Source organism: Lampris incognitus, chromosome 15 (genome assembly GCF_029633865.1).
Source record: "Lampris incognitus isolate fLamInc1 chromosome 15, fLamInc1.hap2, whole genome shotgun sequence".
Lineage (NCBI taxonomy): Eukaryota > Metazoa > Chordata > Actinopteri > Lampriformes > Lampridae > Lampris > Lampris incognitus.
In genome coordinates, this window is record NC_079225.1 from 31,799,582 (window position 1) to 31,819,689 (window position 20,108).

Below are 20,108 nucleotides of genomic sequence, written 5' to 3' on the forward strand. Positions count from 1 at the left end.
AGCTCTTTAAACCCAAACAAACCCATCGGCGGCTCTGTGACGTCACCAACGGCGTTGGAATATTGGGCTCAATTGAACGTAATACATCACGTGAAAACGGAGACCCGACCGTACGAGCCACACACGCCATATTTTGTGGAAACAAAAGGTGCGAAAGCCCTCGTTGAGTGTTTATCGTAAGGATTCTGCTTTGTCTCGGTGAAAACCAAGAAAAGAATAATGAAAAGGATCAACTGGGACGGTTGACTCCGCCGCAATGCCGTTGTAAGTACTTGTTTTCCTCGTTGAAGAGTTCGGGAAACGAAGTCAGAGACGGCATCGGGCCTCGGCTCACTATTGCCTCAGCCGTGTCATCTTGTTTCGATAATATAATGCGTTTTTATTAGCTTCAAAATGACTTTGCCCTCTTCGCAGACGAGGAAATATTAATAGCTCAGGTTACATGAACAAAACTGCCAATGTAAAACTAAACCTTGCATTTGTTAGTCTAATATCGAATTAACCTAGCACGACGGCTAACGTGGTTACCGCTAATCTTGAATTGCTCGCACTTCCAAGTGTCACGTAGCCAGCAGTGACTAGTGTGCTCATCCCAAATGGTAAATATGTTTAAGTGGTGGACTTAATATATTGTAGCGAATTCGCTACAATATATTCTACGTCAGTATCCCATGGCATACCGAGGCCGTTCTATGGCAACGCTGCCAGACAACACCAATATGTCTGGCAGCGTTGCCAGTGTCTGGTTAACCTGCTCATTAAAAGCTTGCTACTTATTTTCTGCTCTCTTAAAGCAAATCAGTGACTTTTGATACCACGTCTTGACGTTGTTTCGCTGCACTTTAACAAGTCTTATTCCCTAAACCTAATTTTGTTAGTTAAGTCTGTAATGTGATTATTAGAGGGAAAGCAAAACCAACACTTTTCTCTTTTCAGCCCAATTACCAACCAGGTTCCTGCTACCCAGCAGACCGCAAAGCACTATGGGATCACCTCTCCCATCAGCTTGGTTCTGCCCAAAGAGGCTGACCTGTTGCTGACCCAAAAGCTAACAGAGACTCTGAAACCATATGGAGTGTTCGAAGAGGAGCTGGAGTTGCAACGCAGGTATAGTGCACTGCTCAGTGTTAGATTTGCTTTGCATTGCTGCCCATCTTCTTCATCTCCCACTTCATATTCTCAATCATGAGTGGAGCAATTACAGAACTGACTTAAATGTAAAGTCTCTTGTGTCAGACCAACTCGACTCTACCAAATTATTTTCAATTCTAGGACATGCATTTTCAGTAAGGCTTTTCCAGATGAAGACAAATTATTTGGCTGACATAAGATTACAAGATTATTTATGTTCAGCCATTGTTTTTCTTGTTCATGATGCATGTTCAATAATCCAGGTAAGGAAATCTCAGAAAGTTGAATCAATTCATCTGGACACAACGTTTAGTGGGAGAAACGTTTCATCACTCATCTAAGTGACTTTGTCAGTCTCGGCTGACTGCAGGTATTCCCAACCTCATAAATGACACAGTCACATAACGACGGAAACAACGATCGATTTCATATGCAAATGAATGTGAACATTAATTAGATTTACAATGGTCCTGTGTACTATTAACACAGGATTGGGGAATATTTGCAATCACAGCATTGTAAGATGGTGACAGATGTACTCTTAGCCCCCCCCCCCCCCCGGTTCAGGGATGGTCATTCACTCTTCACACTGATGGCCTTGTTGACTCCCCATTCAAACAAGCGTTCCTCCCTGTGAAGCATGTGTACATCCTCATCCTTTATAGAGTGGCCACTGGCCTGTAGATGGGTGTAGACTCCGGTGTTCTGGCCTGATGAGGTAGCGCTTCTGTGTTGTGCCATCCTCTTTGCCAGCGTCTGTTTGCTTTCTGCGCAATCCTCCTGTCACTTAACAGCATACACTATATAGCTCTGTTTGTGCCGGTGAACCAATTTCTGGCGCAGCGTGTTTTGGGGTTTGAAAGCAACCGAGACGTGGTGTTTGGAAAATATGCGTCTCAGCTGTTCCGACACTCTCGCCACATGGAATCACCGCTAGTTTACGCTTTGACAGCTGTTGTCCTTCTCCTGTCTTTGATCAGCTGGTGCACTATTTGGGTGTCTTCCTGGCTTTGACAAAATCCCAGTTAGGATAACCAAATTTACCCAGGGCCTGTTTAATGTGGGATTTCTCTCCTTTCCTTGCAGCTGTGTTGGTGGGGATGTTGTCAGCTTCGTGGTACATTGTCCTGATGGCTTCTAGTTTGTGCTCCAGTGGATGATGAGAGTCAAACCTTAAGTACTGGATCAGTATGTGGTGGTTTACGGTGAACATCAACAATCAAAATGTCCCCCATCACTAATTGCAATTCCACAGTCAAGGAAGGTTAACCTGTCCTTTTTCACATCATCCCTGGTGAACTTGATGTGGTTGTCCACAGAGTTAATTTGGTCGGTGAAATATGGCATGTCCTGAGATTTAATTTTAACCCAGGTGTCATCCACAAATCTGAACAAGTGGCTAGGTGGTGTCCCTGGACAGGGCATCAGAGCCCTATTTTCCACTTCCTTCATGTACAAGTTGGCCACTACAGGTGAAACTGGGGAACCGATAGCGCACACGTTTCTGCCTATAGTACTGCTCCTTGTATGTGAGGTATGTCGACTGAAGAGACAGCTTCAGGAGCAGACACACTTAGTCAGTCTTCAGGGTGGTCATATTGCTAAGGGTGGGGTCATCCTGTAATTTCATACGGACTACCTCCACTGTTTCATTAACAGGATTGCATGTGTTATGGTCGTTATGCAACTGTGCAGTTTATAAGGTTGGTTATACCGGCAGTCAGCTGAGACTGATGAGTCACTTAGATGAGTGATGAAATGTTGCTCCCACTAAACGTTGTGTCCAGAAGAACTGATTCAACTTTCGGAGATTTTTCTTGCTCAATTTTTAATGTTCCATTACAGTGACTTGTGGTACCATGGTAGCCCAGTGTCCAGGGTATGATCGTACAAATGTTCTTTTTGTGATGTTGGAGATAGCTGTAGGTAGAACAGTCATTTTGCGACATTTGTCAGAGCTAAAAGGAGTGAAGTCTTGCCGTCATCATTGATCATGAGGGACATGAATGGAAGAGCAGGAAGGATGGAAGTGACAGTTTTCAAATGTGCTGTTTTTCTACAGAATACTGGTGTTGGGAAAATTAAACACGTTGGTCAAGGAGTGGATAAAAGAGATCAGTGAGCAAAAGGTTGGAGCTTCCTTGTTTTCTTTATTGTTGCAAATGTAATTAGATTTTTTTAAATAGAACTGTTATTAAACAGGTATTACATTGGGTTTCCTATTTTAGAACTTGCCTACATCATTGATTGATACTGTTGGAGGTAAAATCTTCACATTTGGCTCCTATCGCTTAGGAGTACACACAAAAGGTAATTAACGGTTTCTTACCTCATTTCAAAAAGGAGGATGTTAGTTTTGGCTGTGGTGATGAACAATTCTTGAGCATAACCCATCACAATTTGACCCTCGGGAGGTTTTACTGTGCTTCTCAAATCTTTTGGTGCCCTCCCTCTATTAACAAAGGAACACCGATACTTAGAATCGTAATAGCTGCAAGTAATTATAAATCAATGTTATTAAAAACTGGATGCCTCTAAAGTTGTGTTTTCTGTTGTAGTGGTGAGTTGCTAGTATAGAAAAAAAATACAGTGGATTTATTAAGAGTGTTCTTGTGTTGTATTTGTATTAGTTTTCATACTTTTTTGTAAATCTTTGTTCCCTTGGCAGGTGCTGATATTGATGCTCTATGTGTTGCACCTCGACATGTAGAGAGAACAGACTTTTTCACCTCCTTCTATGAAAAGCTCAAAGAGCAAGAGGAGGTTAAAGACTTGCGGGTTAGCAACTTAAATTTTTCATTGCATAAAAGTCAGGTATCCATCCTGTCAAGTGTAATTCATCGACAGCGCTGTTTACATTTTTCCCTAGGCTGTCGAAGAGGCCTTTGTCCCCGTCATCAAACTATCCTTTGATGGAATTGAGGTACTTTTAAAATGGAAATGACATGACAATGACATGACAATTTTTTGAGTTTTATTGTGTACGTGATGATTATCCTGCAAACTATTTTGTTCCCTCCTTTTTCTTTATTTTCTTTATTTTTTACTAGATTGATGTACTGTTTGCCCGGTTAGCACTGCAAACCATTCCAGAAAATCTGGACCTTCGAGATGATGGGCTGTTGAAGAACTTGGATATCCGATGCATACGGAGTCTCAATGGTAACTACTGCAGCAAAGAAACTGCTACTCAGAAATCTAAAAGCAATAGTTGTTAGCTATTTTCTTTATGAATGACAACATTTTTTTTAAATTTTTTTTATAGTTTTTGTTATGACAATAATTCCAGTAATAATGATTTTTTTTTTTTCTTGTAGGTTGTAGAGTTACAGATGAGATTCTTCACCTTGTGCCCAGTATAGAAAACTTCAGGCTCACTTTGAGAACCGTCAAGCTGTGGGCTAAACGTGAGTTCAATCCGTTCATTCCTCTTTCTGCCCTTTTTTACGAACAGGTAAGTCTAATATAGAACACCCTTTTTGTGGAACGTTGCTTTTCATCAAACTGTACCCTTAAGTTTGCATCGCCTTTCTCACATCTTAATTGTAGCTGCTCAAAGAAATGTTGTGGATATTCGGAGGGATTATTGTCTCCTTTTCCCCTTAAACAATCCATGTCAGCATGTAAACAAGGTTCAAACCAACCTGTGTTGGCCTTCACTCAAAACAGGATTAGTTTGAGCAAAAAGAAACCTGCATGTCATTGCATTTTTTTTTCCAGGAAAGACAGCGGCTCATGTTGCCATGGTGACTTTGTTTGGGTTTCATGCATTAGCTCTCCAAGCAACAACAGTGCAATCAATGTTGTTGTTGTTGTTTTTTTTTTTTTTTACAGGGAAACATAAAACCGCACACTTATTGTTTTTGCTTACATTTGTCTTGTGTGCATTACCGCCCTAAAAGAAATTCCTTTCATCGATTGTTTCTCTGTTTTCATACCATTTAAAAGGATTACAGTAATTTCTGAACACAACCCTAACCCTAAAAATTACATGTGTATTCAACACTTAAACTTTTCAAAACGTTCATTTAACGGTGGAGCATATAAAATGTCAGTATTTTTGTCAGACTCCCTTTACATTTTTCTGTAGGGCAAAAGTGTGTGTGTAATTTTTTTTAATTCACCCACTATCCTTCTACCCAGGGCACAACATTTACTCTAACATCCTGGGCTTCCTGGGTGGTGTGTCGTGGGCTATGCTGGTAGCCAGGACTTGCCAGCTGTACCCAAATGCTGTAGCCTCTACTCTGGTGCACAAATTCTTCTTGGTCTTTTCCAAGTGGTGAGTCCTCAGTCTTATTAGAGATTGCATGGAAAAATAATAAATTAGGGTTCTGAGAGCAGATTGTCAACCAAGACTGTGCTGCCAAAACCACAGTCAAAGATGTTTGTGTTTTTTGATAAGTGTTTTGAAGAGGAAGCCTGTTTGTAATTAGCTGTTTGTTTTTTGGTGCTTTACATTGTCACATGGAGTATTATAATTTTTGACTTGTCTTGTGTTGCAGGGAATGGCCAAACCCAGTTCTCCTGAAGCAGCCAGAGGACTGCAACCTAAATCTTCCAGTTTGGGACCCAAGGGTAATGAGAAATAGAACTAAACAGTACTTTAAAGCGCTCCTCAACGTGGTTTCTTTATTATATATCTTTAAGGGAAAATTCACCGATTTTTTTTTTTCTTTCTTCTTTTTATCCAACCCCATATCTGTCATTCTGTGATGGGGATAGTGGATGAAAAACACCAACACATGTTCCCGATCGTTTCTGCATCTATGTGTCAGCAGTGAAACAATTTTTTTTTCCTGCTGCCAACTGACGTCACGATTTGTTGGTTGGCGGCCTAGCAACTACAGCCTTGCAGGGTTTCTAATACTCTGCCCTACTCTATAAAGGTGCTGTTCAAAACATGTACTCATTATCTCAGCTAAGTAACATTTTGGTTGGTGGAAATGATGTCCCACAATACTGGTTCCGACATTTTTTTATGGACTATACAGATGCTTACACAATGCATTCTGGTACACTACATGGCCAAAAGTATGTGGAGACCTGACCATCACACCCATGTGTGCCTGTTGAATATCTCATTCCATGGGCATTAATATGGCGTCCCCCCCCCCCCCCCAATATAATGGCCTCCACTCTTTTGGGAAGGCGTTCCACTAGATTTTGGAACATGGATGCGGGAACCCATTCTCATTCAGCCACAAGAGCATTAGTGAGGTTGGGTACTGATGTTGGGGAGAAGGCCTGGCTAGCAGTCGGCGTTCCAGCTCATCCCAAATATGTTGGATGGGGTTGAGGTCAGGGCTCTATGCAGGCCAATCAAGTTCTTCCACACCAAACTTGGCAAACCATGTCTTTATGAGCCTCACGTTGTGCAGAGAGGCATTGAAACAGGTAAGAGCCTTCCCCAAACTGCTGCCACAAAGTTGGAAGCAGGAATACTACAACATTGTATGTAGCATTGAGATTTCCCTTCACTTGAACCAAGGGGCCCAATCCAATCCATGAAAAACAGCCCCAGACTATTATTCCTCTTCCAAACTTATTTGGGCAGGTAGCGTTCTCCCGGCATTCACTAAACCAAGATTGGTCCGTCAGACTGCCAAATAGTGACACATGAGTCATCGTTCCAGAGAAGGAGTTTCCACTGCTCCAGAGTCCAATGGTGGTGTGCTTCACACCACACTCCAGCCGTTGCTTGGCATTGTGCATGGTGATCTTAGGGTTGTGTGCGGCTGCTCGGCCATGGAAACATATTTCATGAAGCTCCCAACGAACAGTTCTTGTGCTGACTTTGCTTCCCAAGCCAGTTTGGAACTCAGTAAGTTTTGCAACTGAGGACAGACAATTTTTAGGCGCTTCAGCAATCTGCAGGCCTGTACTGTGAGCTTGTGTGACCCAATGCGTCACAGCTGAGCTGTTATTGCTCCTAGACGTTTCTATTTCACAATAACAGCACTTACAGTTGACCAGGGCAGAAATATAACCAAGTGACTTGTTGGAAAGGTGGCATCCTATGACAGAGACGTTGAAAGTCACTGACCGCTTCAGTATGACCCATTCTACTGCCAATGTTTGTCTATGGGCAGTGCATGGCTGTGGGCTTAATATATGCACCTGTTAAAAATGGGCATAGCTGAACCCACTAATTAGAAGGCATGTCCACATACTTTTTGGCCATGTAGTGTACATGTAGGTGCTGTGGGAAAGACTCCGTAAGCAAGAGAAAACTGATTTCTCTGTTAGTATAGTACACAGTGAGGACTTAATTGCTTCAATTGACTACATTACTCATTAGTACTGATTGCACATAACGCAAAAGGATCGTTGAAATTTCCCTTTAAGCTATATGCTACAATGATATAAGCTATACACTACCGTTCAAAAGTTTGGGATCACCCAAACAATTGTGTTTTCCATGAAAAGTCACACTTATTCACCACCATATGTTGTGAAATGAATAGAAAATAGAGTCAAGACATTGACAAGGTTAGAAATAATGATTTGTATTTGAAATAAGATTTTTTTTACATCAAACTTTGCTTTCGTCAAAGAATCCTCCATTTGCAGCAATTACAGCATTGCAGACCTTTGGCATTCTAGCTGTTAATTTGTTGAGGTAATCTGGAGAAATTGCACCCCACGCTTCCAGAAGCAGCTCCCACAAGTTGGATTGGTTGGATGGGCACTTCTTGCGTACCATACGGTCAAGCTGCTCCCACAACAGCTCAATGGGGTTCAGATCTGGTGACTGCGCTGGCCACTCCATTACCGATAGAATACCAGCTGCCTGCTTCTGCTCTAAATAGTTCTTGCACAATTTGGAGGTGTGTTTAGGGTCATTGTCCTGTTGTAGGATGAAATTGGCTCCAATCAAGCGCTGTCCACTGGGTATGGCATGGCGTTGCAAAATGGAGTGATAGCCTTCCTTATTCAGAATCCCTTTTACCCTGTACAAATCTCCCACCTTACCAGCACCAAAGCAACCCCAGACCATCACATTACCTCCACCATGCTTAACAGATGGCGTCAGGCATTCTTCCAGCATCTTTTCATTTGTTCTGCGTCTCACAAACGTTCTTCTTTGTGATCCAAACACCTCAAACTTGGATTCATCCGTCCACAACACTTTTTTCCAGTCTTCCTCTGTCCAATGTCTGTGTTCTTTTGCCCATCTTAATCTTTTTCTTTTATTGGTCAGTCTCAGATATGGCTTTTTCTTTGCCGCTGTGCCCTGAAGCCCAGAATCCCGCAGCCGCCTCTTCACTGTAGATGTTGACACTGGTGTTTTGCGGGTACTATTTAATGAAGATGCTAGTTGGGGACCTGTGAGGCGTCTGTTTCTCAAACTAGAGACTCTAATGTACTTATCTTCTTGCTCAGTTGTGCAACGCGGCCTCCCACTTCTTTTTCTACTCTGGTTAGAGCCTGTTTGTGCTGTCCTCTGAAGGGAGTAGTACACACCGGTGTAGGAAATCTTCAATTTCTTAGCAATTTCTCGCATGGAATAGCCTTCATTTCTAAGAACAAGAATAGACTGTCGAGTTTCAGATGAAAGTTCTCTTTTTCTGGCCATTTTGAGCGTTTAATTGACCCCACAAATGTGATGCTCCAGAAACTCAATCTGCTCAAAGGAAGGTCAGTTTTGTAGCTTCTGTAACGAGCTAAACTGTTTTCAGATGTGTGAACATGATTGCACAAGGGTTTTCTAATCATCAATTAGCCTTCTGAGCCAATGAGCAAACACATTGTACCATTAGAACACTGGAGTGATAGTTGCTTGAAATGGGCCTCTATACACCTATGTAGATATTGCACCAAAAACCAGACATTTGCAGCTAGAATAGTCATTTACCACATTAGCAATGTATAGAGTGTATTTCTTTAAAGTTAAGACTAGTTTAAAGTTATCTTCATTGAAAAGTACAGTGCTTTTCCTTCAAAAATATGGACATTTCAATGTGATCCCAAACTTTTGAACGGTAGTGTATATATTGGTGGTGGTTGAAGTGAGTTACCCCCTTCAATGTGAAGTGCTTTGGGTGTCTAGAAAAGTGCTATATAAATGTAATGATTATTATATGCCAAGACTGACGAACTATAAATGTGGCTCTCCTACATCACTTTCCTTTTGCAAATTAACAAACTGTTTCCAGAAAAAATTCAACAGCTCCAAAATGACATTACATCACAAGATGTCATTACGATCAACTTATCAACAGAATCTTAATCAACTTGCTTCTTGACAAGCTATAGTTGATTTCTCAAATAAGATGGGACAAACCCACATCAGTTTTTGATTTTTTTTTTCCTTTCATTTCCTGGCTAGTTTCAAGCTCAGGAAATTAAATTGAATTTAGAAAAAAGCCCCAAAACATGGGTCTGCATCACTGATTCTTAATTGTCCTTTGTGACTTGGTTGATGTAAGAGCTAAAGCAGCAGACTGAAATTCAAGGCTGAGCAGTGTTGTGTCAGTTTGAGTTCATCCATGATGACTGATAACTATCAAATGTGCTTTCTTGCATGCATGCTTGTGTACACAGCCAGTTAACCTTAAAAGCTGACATTAATATTTTTTCCATGTATTTCTAGGTTACTCTGAGTGACCGTTATCACCTCATGCCAATTATTACCCCAGCGTACCCCCAGCAGAACTCCACATACAACGTGTCCGCCTCCACCCGAGCTGTCATGGTGGACGAGTTCAAACAGGGTCTGTTATTATTCAGCTGATAAGCGCAAAGGCCCCAAAACTCATGTCTCACTTCATGGTTTGGGCTAATTCATGTTTATGGTGATAAGGTGGATTTGAAGCAACATTAAATTAGCATCCCAGTTGTTCCAATGTTAGTCATCAAGTTAATTGATTTAACACACTCCAGTATGTCATTAAGTTTTAAACGTAAATTGAAAAGCTTTCAATTTAAAGGAAATTGAAAGCAATTTGGTCAAAAGCCGATCATCTTGTAATGGAGTATATTATGTCTGTTCTGTAAATGAAGTTGGCATTGGCTTGTCTAGAAGTTGAACAAGTTTTTCCCCTTCATCCCTCACAGGTCTTGCCATCACCGATGAAATATTGCAGAATAAAGCAGACTGGTCCAAACTATTTGAAGCACCAAACTTCTTTCAGAAATACAAGTATGTATTAAGCTGCTTATCCTGTTGGACACATATGGTGAGATTCAAATATTTCAATAAAGATTTCCATTCTCACAATACACACACATACACAATACTTTGTAGAATATGTAAAGTTTTCTCCCTGTTTATATGGTTTCCCCATATTCAGATTGAAGTTTTGATAAATCGCCTTAGTTTTCAATGAAATTCCAAAGCTCTTTTGCCATAGCATTACCTTTTGGTTCTTAAAGGATCATCAGTGCTGTTAAATGTTAACACTAAGCAGTGCCTTAAGCCCATTATTATTCAAATACTTTAACTGTGCCTTGAATGTAAGCACAAGTTTTATTTGATTAATTGTATTTTCTTGAATAAAGGTAGGTACTTGGTTGTAAGAACTCTTATTGAAGTTCCCTGGTTTTCCCCTGTAATTTATTGATATTGTGTCCAATTCAAAATAAAATGATTTAGTTCACAATTTGCACTATGTATTTCTTGTTAGTCTGATTTTATAGACCTTTTTTTATTTTCAGAACTGTGTAAATGCATTTTTGAATATAGCCTATACATTAGTATTGAGTTAATTTGAGGTTTGAGGTTATTCTAGATTAGTTGAGGTGAGTCTAGAATAAAGATGATCATTTCAGTTTGGCCATTTGGCCATTGTGGATTTTGCATGTTAAACATTCAGTGAAGTTTTTATTTATCTACATTTAATTTCAGACTATAATACCTTCTAGGTTCCACATGTATAAATTGATTATTCACTTTTTTGAGTATATATACATTTTTTTTGTCCAACTTGGGATCATTTTACTTAAATCGCTAATTGAATGACAGCTGAATCCATTGACTTGTTTTTAAACTCAAGTATTGTTAACCAGAACAGACTGAAACTTTTTTTTTCTGTTTCTTTGTCTTCAATGAATCAAAGAGAGCTCAGCCTTTGTCTCTGAAGTCCTCCTTGTCTTTGGCTATTTAAAGTGAGCATTGATTCTACCCACATTCAGTGGCATGAAATAATGTCAGAGAGATGTTGCCTTGCTGCCTTACGCTCCTCCTGGCAGAACCCACCCAAATGGTCATGGACTATAGTTCCCTCTCCTTCCTCTCCGACGTCCTGGCAGAGGAGGAGAAATGGCACCAGGAGTGGATAGTCTGTTCCTGCATTATTTGGAAGTTGCACCATTTTTGTTTGTTTTTGCCTTTGGAACTGAATTATGATTAACCTCTAAGCTCATAATTTATCTGGCATCAATATCTTGCTTTGAACAGTCTTTTTATTCCATTTATGGGGTTTCAGCCTTCTGCATTGGATTTATTGTACTGTGTTATTTGAATAAATATGTTGTCTGTGCTGGGCTCGGTATTTTTTATTTTATTTTTTCAAATGTGGCTAGAAGATTTTACATCTCTAATGGACAGCATAATTTTCAAAAGACTGAATGGTTAGTACAGAGTTAAGGTGATAGTTCTTGGGTTTGACTAATGGAAAAAAAATCAGTGCAAAGCTATAAGTAAAGCTTGGGATGTTATTTATTTGGATTGGCTTTTGTAGTCTATGATGAGGGCTTAGATTCATTAATTCTGCTTAGGGAAAAAACGCATTTGTCACCACCGCTTGACTGTTAATGTTGATAGATTTGTAATGCTGAAGCTTTCTAACGGACATAACACAGACGTGTTAAGACAATCAGCTAATAAGCGTCAGCCGTTTTAACTCCCCTTATTCCCGACTGCATTGACAAATGATTGTCCTTTAGCTTGATCTGCTTTGATTAAAGATGTGAAATACGTGCATAACTTCATCCGTAGGTAATATACTGAAAGTAAGGCGTATTTCTTGTGCAAAACAGTTCTGTACTGTGCAAAGTTTCGGTGCAATGACCTATGCTTCATAGTGTAGGCTAGTAGATTTTTCAATGGGTGGGTCGGGCCCTGCCTTCCCAGAGTGTTTGTTGTCTGCCCTCTCTGCCTTTAGGGTGTAATGGCATTGTTCTGTCTCTTATGTTTCAAGGCATTATATTGTGTTGCTAGCAAGTGCGCCGACAGAGAAGCAGCATCTTGAATGGTAAGTACCTAGAAGGTAGACAATGAAAATAAGCAGCAATAACTTAGTGTGAGTGGAACTTGAACAAATGAAGACGGTCTTTGTAGATAGCCTCGTATCTTTGGGTGAGACTGCGTCTTATTTGTGGTTGTACTCCTAGAATAAGAAAACGGTTTTAGTATTTTATCTTCTGTTGATAACGTGCGTGTTCCCCCGGGTGAAAGTGATTGTTTTTGTCTGTTCCTTTAGGGTGGGCTTGGTAGAGTCGAAGATCAGAATTCTGGTCGGCAACCTAGAAAAAAATGAGTTCATTACTCTGGCCCATGTTAATCCACAGTCCTTCCCCGGACCCAAGGAAGGCAATGACAAGTGAGTGCACCTAGTTTAATAGAATTGTATTTTTCTCTCGAGGGTGAACTTTTATCACTTTTAGACACATAACAGAGGTGTGGAATAGATTTACATTTTCTTGCTATTTCCACTTAGCTTACTTTATTCTGCTGTCCCATTAGCACTTTCAGGGACGTACTGAAATTGAGTCGTCAAAGGTTTTTTTTAAAAATTATTTTTATTTAAATAATTGGGCAGCTCGATGGTGCAGTGGTTAGCATGGTCGCCTCACAGTAAGAAGGTCCTGGGTTCGGACCCTGGGGTAGTCCAGCCTTGGGGTGTCATCCCAGGTCGTCCTCTGTGTGAAGTTTGCATGTTCTCCCCGTGTCTGTGTGGGTTTCCTCCTGGTCCTCCGGTTTCCTCCCACAGTCCAAAGACATGTAGGTCAGGTGGATCGGCCATACTAAATTGTCCCTAGGTGTGAATGTGTCAGGCCTGTGATGGACTGGCGGCCTGTCTAGGGTGTCCCCCTGCCTGCCGCCCACTGACTGTTCGGATAAGCTCCAGCATCCTGCGACCCCATTTGGGATAAGCGGCTTGGATAATGGATGGATTTAAATCATCATTAAGTGTTGCCCAATCCTGTCATCTTGGTATTGCAACTCATTTAGTTTTCCTTTACAAATGTTCAGAGAGGAGTTGAGCACGATGTGGGTGATTGGGATTGTCTTCAAGAAGATGGAGGGGTCTGAGAACCTAAATGTGGATCTGACCTTTGACATCCAGTCCTTCACGGACACTGGTGAGCAGGGTTTATTCTAGAATTTGTGCACTCTTGGACTGTTGACATGCTTTGTCTTTTTTGTATTGAGAATATTGTGTGAGTAGACTGAATCACAACTGTCTGCCACCTCTGTGTCTCTCACCTCTGTCTCTCTCCCTACTTATTTTGTATGCAGTCTACAGACAGGCAATTAGTAGCAAGATGTTTGAGCAGGAGATGAAGATATCGGCCATGCATGTGAAGAGAAAACAGCTCCATCAGCTGCTGCCTAATGTGAAACGCAGAAAGGTCTTTTCATTTCCTCTTTCTCACCATGCTAAAATAATATCTTCACTAATGTTTACCAGAAGTTTGTGTAGGTTGTCACCTAGCTCTTTACCTCATGTTTTGTGTGCCTTATCTGGGATAAATGTATCAACTTTTATGTTTGAATGATTGGTCTTTACAGTTGATTGACTTACCTGTCTTGTTCCTGTAGCATTCCACAGATGGGCTTCGCCAGATGAATGATACCAGCCTTGATCTATCAATAGACAGTGACAACAGCATGTCAGTTCCTTCCCCGTCGGCTGTGTCCTCATCTACCCCAAGTAAGGGTACTACACTGGGCCCCCTACCCAGCCCCATTGGGTAAGTTCCATACTTCACTTTTTTCCACACAGATGTAGCCACAAATGCGATGGTGGTTCATTGCTGTTCTACATCAAAGCAGCATTTTGTTAGAAAATCCTTCAGCTCAGATGTTGGATAGCTAGTGATGCAATTCAGTTGTAGGCTAGATGCAAACTTCAGCAATGGCTGCTTTGACACAATGAAATATGTAAGACATTGTCAGAAAGCATCAAAAGCTGCTTTGAGATGATTACTGCCTTTTACCATGCTCTTGAAGCAAACAGCAAACAAATCATTGTAATAAGAGTTTTTTAAATTCAAGGTAGTTTTTGTCAGTAGTTAACAGATTGATCCTCATTGTAAATAGTTTTAATATCTTTGTTTTTGGCAACTTAGATAAGGGTGTAAAAAGTAAAAGCCCAAATTCAGACTTCAATTGTGTTTTCTTTAACCATCACTAGGGTCAGTTCTATACCTGCCCCAGTCCCCTGCCCAGATATCCCAGCAAAGGCAGCAGCCACAAGAGAAGCAGAGGGAGCCAAACCTATGCTCACCCGCCAGCACTCTATCACTGCCCCAGTGTCACCTGCCGGGAACCCCCTTCCTACTGGAGGTCCAACAGCCTCCAAGAGACCTGGTTCCCCGCTGTCAGAGACATCAGCCAAGAAGTTGAAAGCTGATGAGGTCCAGTAAACAAGGCTATAACTACTCCCTAGACACTTAATCAATGACACGACTTGATGTGTGGTTCATCCAGCACTGCATGCTCAGCATTATCTTGACAGAATTTAAGAGCTGTCCCAACACGTCAGTTACAACCATTTCAAAACTGAACACCAGCAAGAAACTTTATCTGTAATATCTTTTTTTTCCTCACTGCAGGAGTCAGCACCAGAAATGAAGGCCACTGTCAATGAAGGGTCCACTACAGGCCTCCCATCCAGTAATACTCCACCTCCCACCGCTGTGAAGAGATCAGCCTCACCTCACTTGGAAGAGACCACAGCTAAGAAGCTGAAAGTTAAAGAGGTTGGCACGTGCCATTTGATTCCTGTCAAACATCTCTTTCAGTGCTGAGCAAAGTTGTCGTGTCTTTGATTTGACTCAACTTCCAAAGTGATGGTACCATCTATAAGTATTATATGTCTGGAAAGCCAAACCTTTGGTACAGTCAAACATGTTTGTTTTGCACACGTCTGCTCCCTTAACATTATCCGAACTTAGGGAAAATGTATGTCTGTGGCTGACGCCAACTGTTGTGTTTTTTGCCCACCTGCTTGTAGGATCCAGTCACAGAGCCAAAGGAGGACAGTGATAGCATTTCAGTGAAGACAGAGGTAGAAAAGCAATTCCCCCTTCACTGGTGTCATTTTGAAATATTCAAAAGTTTTGCACAAGTTCCTTAAATGTGCAGTTGGTCATGCATTTTACTGTTTATTTTTTGACAGGTTAATGATGACACCTTATCTGAAGGAGAAGTGAGGAATGGAGCACAAGTAAAGGTATTGTAGAAAGCTCAAAAGCACTAATCATACTCATTCAAATAGTACAAACTATTGACGTAAGTATCATACAAACTAGTGATTCAATCCCTTTCTCACTCAAAACAAATACCAAGGATGTTTTAAGCAAGTGTTGCTGAACTTTTCAACTCACATTTGAATAAGTTGATAGTGCCATGGGATCAACTCACCGTGAAAACATTTGTACTTTTTTAAGGTGTGGATCCATGGGAAACAAGCCCGAAGCACATTGATGTGTCCACCTACAGACAAAAAGTTGCAAGCTCCTCATTTTTTGTAACCCTAGTCTCACTGTTTGTTTCTCTTTGCCTTCTCAGAGGTTGTCGACTGCCGACCTGTCTGATGTCCCCCTCCTCCCCACTACCCCGATTTCCGTGGTGAAGAACTCCATCAAGCTCCGTCTCAGCAGGTAGAAGTAGACTAATGTTGGGTTAAGGATGCCTGTAACCCCATCCAAACCCCCCTCTCCCTCGTAGTCGCCCCCATTCTTTAGCAGGCATCCATGCGTCCAGATTTATGGACAGCCTGTTGTAATGCAGACTGACAGGATGGGTAGAGGGGCTGGATGGACATTGTACCTTTTTTCTCTATCTGTACGGATGTTTTTATCAGTGTGTGGACTTAAGGAAACACCACAAGAGGGCGTTAAAGACCTTCCGCTGGTCTCTTCCTCAAGCAGCCTCCGCAAAACTACAGTGGAGCTTTGTGGGTACACATTACCCAAACACAGGTTCACAGACCACTTCACATGTCTCCCAGTCTGACCTCATCTAGCACATACGGTGAAAACGCGAAACTGGCACTAGGTCAGAGCTAAAGGAAATCTTTATTTTGAAAATTTTACATTTTACCCTTCCTACATAGGCGGCTTGTTGTAAAGAAAAAGCATTCTGATGGACATATGTGGATATCACATGGTGTGAGCATACCCTGGTGTGAATTTGTTTTTTGTCTTTTTATTGTTGTTTTCCTTATCCTCTCTGTGTTGATTCGGAGGGTAGATACAGAGGACAAGGCTTCACCTGATAATGTTGCGCTTTCTCCATTGGTGATCTGCGATGGCATGCATTGTAAAACTGTTAGAATTTTAGAGGGGAAAAAAAGTTTTCACCAAGACGTTTTTGCTCCTGTTGTGGAATCAATGAAAGCGCTGTAACAAGAAGACGTTTACTTCGCTGATCACCTTCAGTTCCAAAACGAATAGCGTGGGTTGTGGGTAATTAACCATTTTTGTTAACCAGTAATTCATGTCAGGAAAAAAAAAAGATAGTATCACAAGCTATCTAATAATGAAAACTTTTTTTCCCCTTTTTTGGGGCGAAGGGTGCACCAAAAATCACAGGAAGACACACAAGTCTAACACTATCAGTGGAACAATCTCAGGTTTGAGTACACAACTGACCAAAATGCTGCTTATATCTGTGGGGACTAAATAGCACAGACTCTAGTGCCAGACAGTATGATGGACCATGTGCATTAAATTGTCTACTGTCTGCTTCAATGTCATAATCCTCTTGACCCAAACCAGACTGTACTACAATGTGCTGTAAGAGGGGAGCGTCCCAAACCAGACTGTACTACAATGTGTTGTAAGAGGGTAGCGTAGTTGCTAGCAAGCAAGTTAGGCTACTACAAATGTGGTTCTTAAGTATCTTGTCTGACACTTGTGTTTTGAAGGAAGTTACATTTTTATGCAAGACTTAGACTAGTTTTCTACTCCTCATTGGCTTTGTAACACTTTTATTGTTGCTTTATGGGTTTTTTTTTCAAAGCTGTTGAGCCAATCCCATCGTGAGCAACAGTGAAACGGGTGTCACAGATAAATGACATCAGTCAGACAGCAGACATTTTTGATGCACCTGGCCTATTACAGGGTTCTCATCAACAGGAAGAACCTAATCATGGTCTCACAAATGCTCTGATTATGTCAAATTGTTGCTGAGTGCTAGCAGAAGCAAGGGAATTAGAAAGTAGAGATGACCGATGCATAACTTTCAAGTGTACATCCAATGTACAGTAACTTTCAGTGTCTTGTCTTGTAAAATAGCAGAAAAATATTATAAAAAAATTCTTTGTGTGGAGTAAAAGATCTGAGCTTCAGCCTTGATGGATTTGCAAATGTGGCGTTATTGTGATTTGAATTTCAAAAAGAAATGTGACATCCTATAGGTTTGGTGAACAAAATATTTTATTTTTCTTATCTTTGGGTTGCTTTGTCTCATAACAGAATTAGAACTAAGAAAAAAACATCATATGAACACTGAAACTTGGTTTATTTGGTTTATCAACACAAGCTATTTTTTCACCATTCTGAAAGCTTAAAAATGTATGAAAATTTCCCTTTCAATATTTTATTGATGTACCAACATTTTTGGCTTTGTCTGAATTGTTTGTGCTAACGTGAATTATGATGAAATGAATTAGACCACTTTTATGTTATGGTGCATAAATCTAACTGTATAGATCACGTTTCAATGAAGCGTTCTCTTTTACTTAAAATGTTTCTTTTGGGTTCAGTTTTTTTCTTAGGCTTATTTGTAAGAAGGAGGTATTGTACTTTTTCACAAATAAAGGTCTATAAAATTGCAAAGGAATGTGCTAGGAATCCTCGTTCTTCAAACAAGAATGTTTTACCATGTATTAAAGTTGCATTTTTCCATTCATGTTGAGCCACGGAGTTGTTCAAAATCATCTGAAATAAAAGCCAGATGAAATATGTATCATCAGCTGGGGGGATTTCAGTCAGACGAGACACCCAGATATTCAGCCTAGGGAGCAGACTGATAACGTGGCCTAGTTAAAGGTTTTTCTGTTGTTTGCATCCCAATCCGGTCAAAATTTCCCAAGACATAGCTTGTAAGAGTGTGTATGTTGTTGCTAAGGAACAGTCTTTCCTGTGCCCCCAGTAGGTGGTCTCCGTATGAATATCATTACAGATCCCTATTCAGGGGAGGCAAGACACCCTCATTTCTTGTAGACTGTGTTTATTGCTGTTTTTGCTCTTAAATTATGGTACAAAGGATGTTTATTGTCATATCCATCCTAGCTCTGACTTCAGACCCGTATATATTCAATGCAAAATGCAGTCATGACACTGGAGCTTCAAAATAATTGCTGGAAGAGAGGAAAAGATGTATAGGAAGATCAGCTGCAAAAGAATGGATTGGCAACTGGTAGTGTTTGTGACTATGTCACTATTGCTATATATATATGGGGTGGCCCCGATGTCCCGTGTGAGCCTATTTTCTTAAATGGCAGTAATGGCGCTACTTAATACTTGACTCATTAATCATCAACAACATTAGGACTTCATCCAGAGGTGCATCCATGGGAGGTCTGGTCTAGGGCATAGGGCTCCCCTAGAGTTGTGGCCTCCTACCCTAGCAGAGTGCACACTGTGTGGGGTGAGGGGGCCCAGGGCATGCCCTGCTGTCCTCCTGCTGAGTCCCCATCTGCTATGGAGGTGGTTAGAGCCCCCGATTGATTGCAAGACAATGCGTTTATGACACGGGTTCCCGTGAGTGACAGAGCGTCTTGTCCCAACTGGGCCTCCTAAGTACCACGAACCTCAGTTGTGGTCGGCAGTATGCCAAGGCTAATGGTAGGATTGGTCTCTCAGCTCCTCCCACTGCTGTGGTCTGGGACTTGTAGTTTACAGCTGGCTGGTAATCCAGAGCAAGAAGGAAATCCCACTGACCTATGTCTCACAACCAGTTGATTCATACATAAGTAGGCAATAGTGCATTGTGTTACTTTGTGTTATTTAACAGTTACCACAGTAAGCCCAGGTTCTGTGTGTACAACAGCTTAAAATAGCATCTAATGGCCAGACAGCCATACAAAGTAGCCATGAAAATCTTGTTTCTGACAAGTACACGTATTGATATTTCTCCTTCTGTTGCCAGTGAGCCCAAGGTGAAAGGTAACGTTGACAAGGACTGCTTATGTCTCCCTCTCTCTTTTCAGTCACTTTGGAAAGCCTTCTAAACTGTCTGGTCTGAAAGTGTTGTCTCCTTTCCGGCTTAGATCAAAGGGCGCCAGGAGACATGTGCCGTTACGTTGCTCTAAGTAATCTGACCAGTGTGGTGCAGGGGAAGCGCAGTGGCGGACAGAGAGGCTCATTTTGATGTGTCTGTGTCAATGCTTTGTTGCAGGAACTGGGGACATAGTGCAGTAGGCAAAGGTTGTTGATCCTGTCGAGGTTTTTTCTTCGGCTTCTCCTGAGGCAGTTAATTGTCTAATTTTGGTGCTGCAAGTTATATATATTTTTGAAGTTGTCTGAAAAATGTTTAATTTCCCAAGTGTATATGGAAATATGAGCAAGTGTCCAGGTGTCATTGTTGTGCATTTTAAGCAGGGATGTGCAGAAGTTAGTATTTGTTTTAGACGTTGGGTAAGGAATATAACGTATTATCGATGACGAAGTTAACAAGACACCGTGATACCAAGATCAACTTGTAATATGTCATGAATAAAAGCAAAGAAACTTAAAAAATGAATAACATTTCAATAATTCTTGTCCAATAAAGTGTTTGACAAATGGCTGCAACT

At 41.1% G+C, this 20,108-nt stretch overlaps 1 protein-coding gene across 1 annotated transcript; it reads left to right on the plus strand.

The window, feature by feature from the left end:
- Window positions 1–102: 102 nt before the first annotated feature.
- Window positions 103–18,142, plus strand: papola (poly(A) polymerase alpha). The gene is made up of 22 exons (XM_056294072.1): window positions 103–264; window positions 937–1,107; window positions 3,194–3,260; window positions 3,360–3,441; window positions 3,800–3,909; window positions 4,001–4,054; window positions 4,182–4,293; window positions 4,449–4,538; window positions 5,275–5,413; window positions 5,637–5,709; window positions 9,728–9,848; window positions 10,192–10,276; window positions 12,276–12,329; window positions 12,558–12,677; window positions 13,331–13,440; window positions 13,598–13,710; window positions 13,901–14,052; window positions 14,496–14,718; window positions 14,917–15,063; window positions 15,318–15,371; window positions 15,483–15,536; window positions 15,875–18,142. The coding sequence occupies exons 1-22, from the start codon at window positions 257–259 to the stop codon at window positions 15,968–15,970; spliced, it is 2,235 nt and encodes a 744-aa protein (XP_056150047.1). The 5' UTR covers window positions 103–256; the 3' UTR covers window positions 15,971–18,142.
- The last annotated feature ends 1,966 nt before the right edge of the window (window positions 18,143–20,108 follow it).

Bases quoted from the DNA above. Each gene is read 5' to 3' on its own strand.
- papola (XM_056294072.1), top strand. The intron at 12,678-13,330 runs GTGAGTGCACCT...ACAAATGTTCAG, and splicing joins CCCAAGGAAGGCAATGACAA to AGAGGAGTTGAGCACGATGT. The intron at 15,064-15,317 runs GTTGGCACGTGC...ACCTGCTTGTAG, and splicing joins AGAAGCTGAAAGTTAAAGAG to GATCCAGTCACAGAGCCAAA.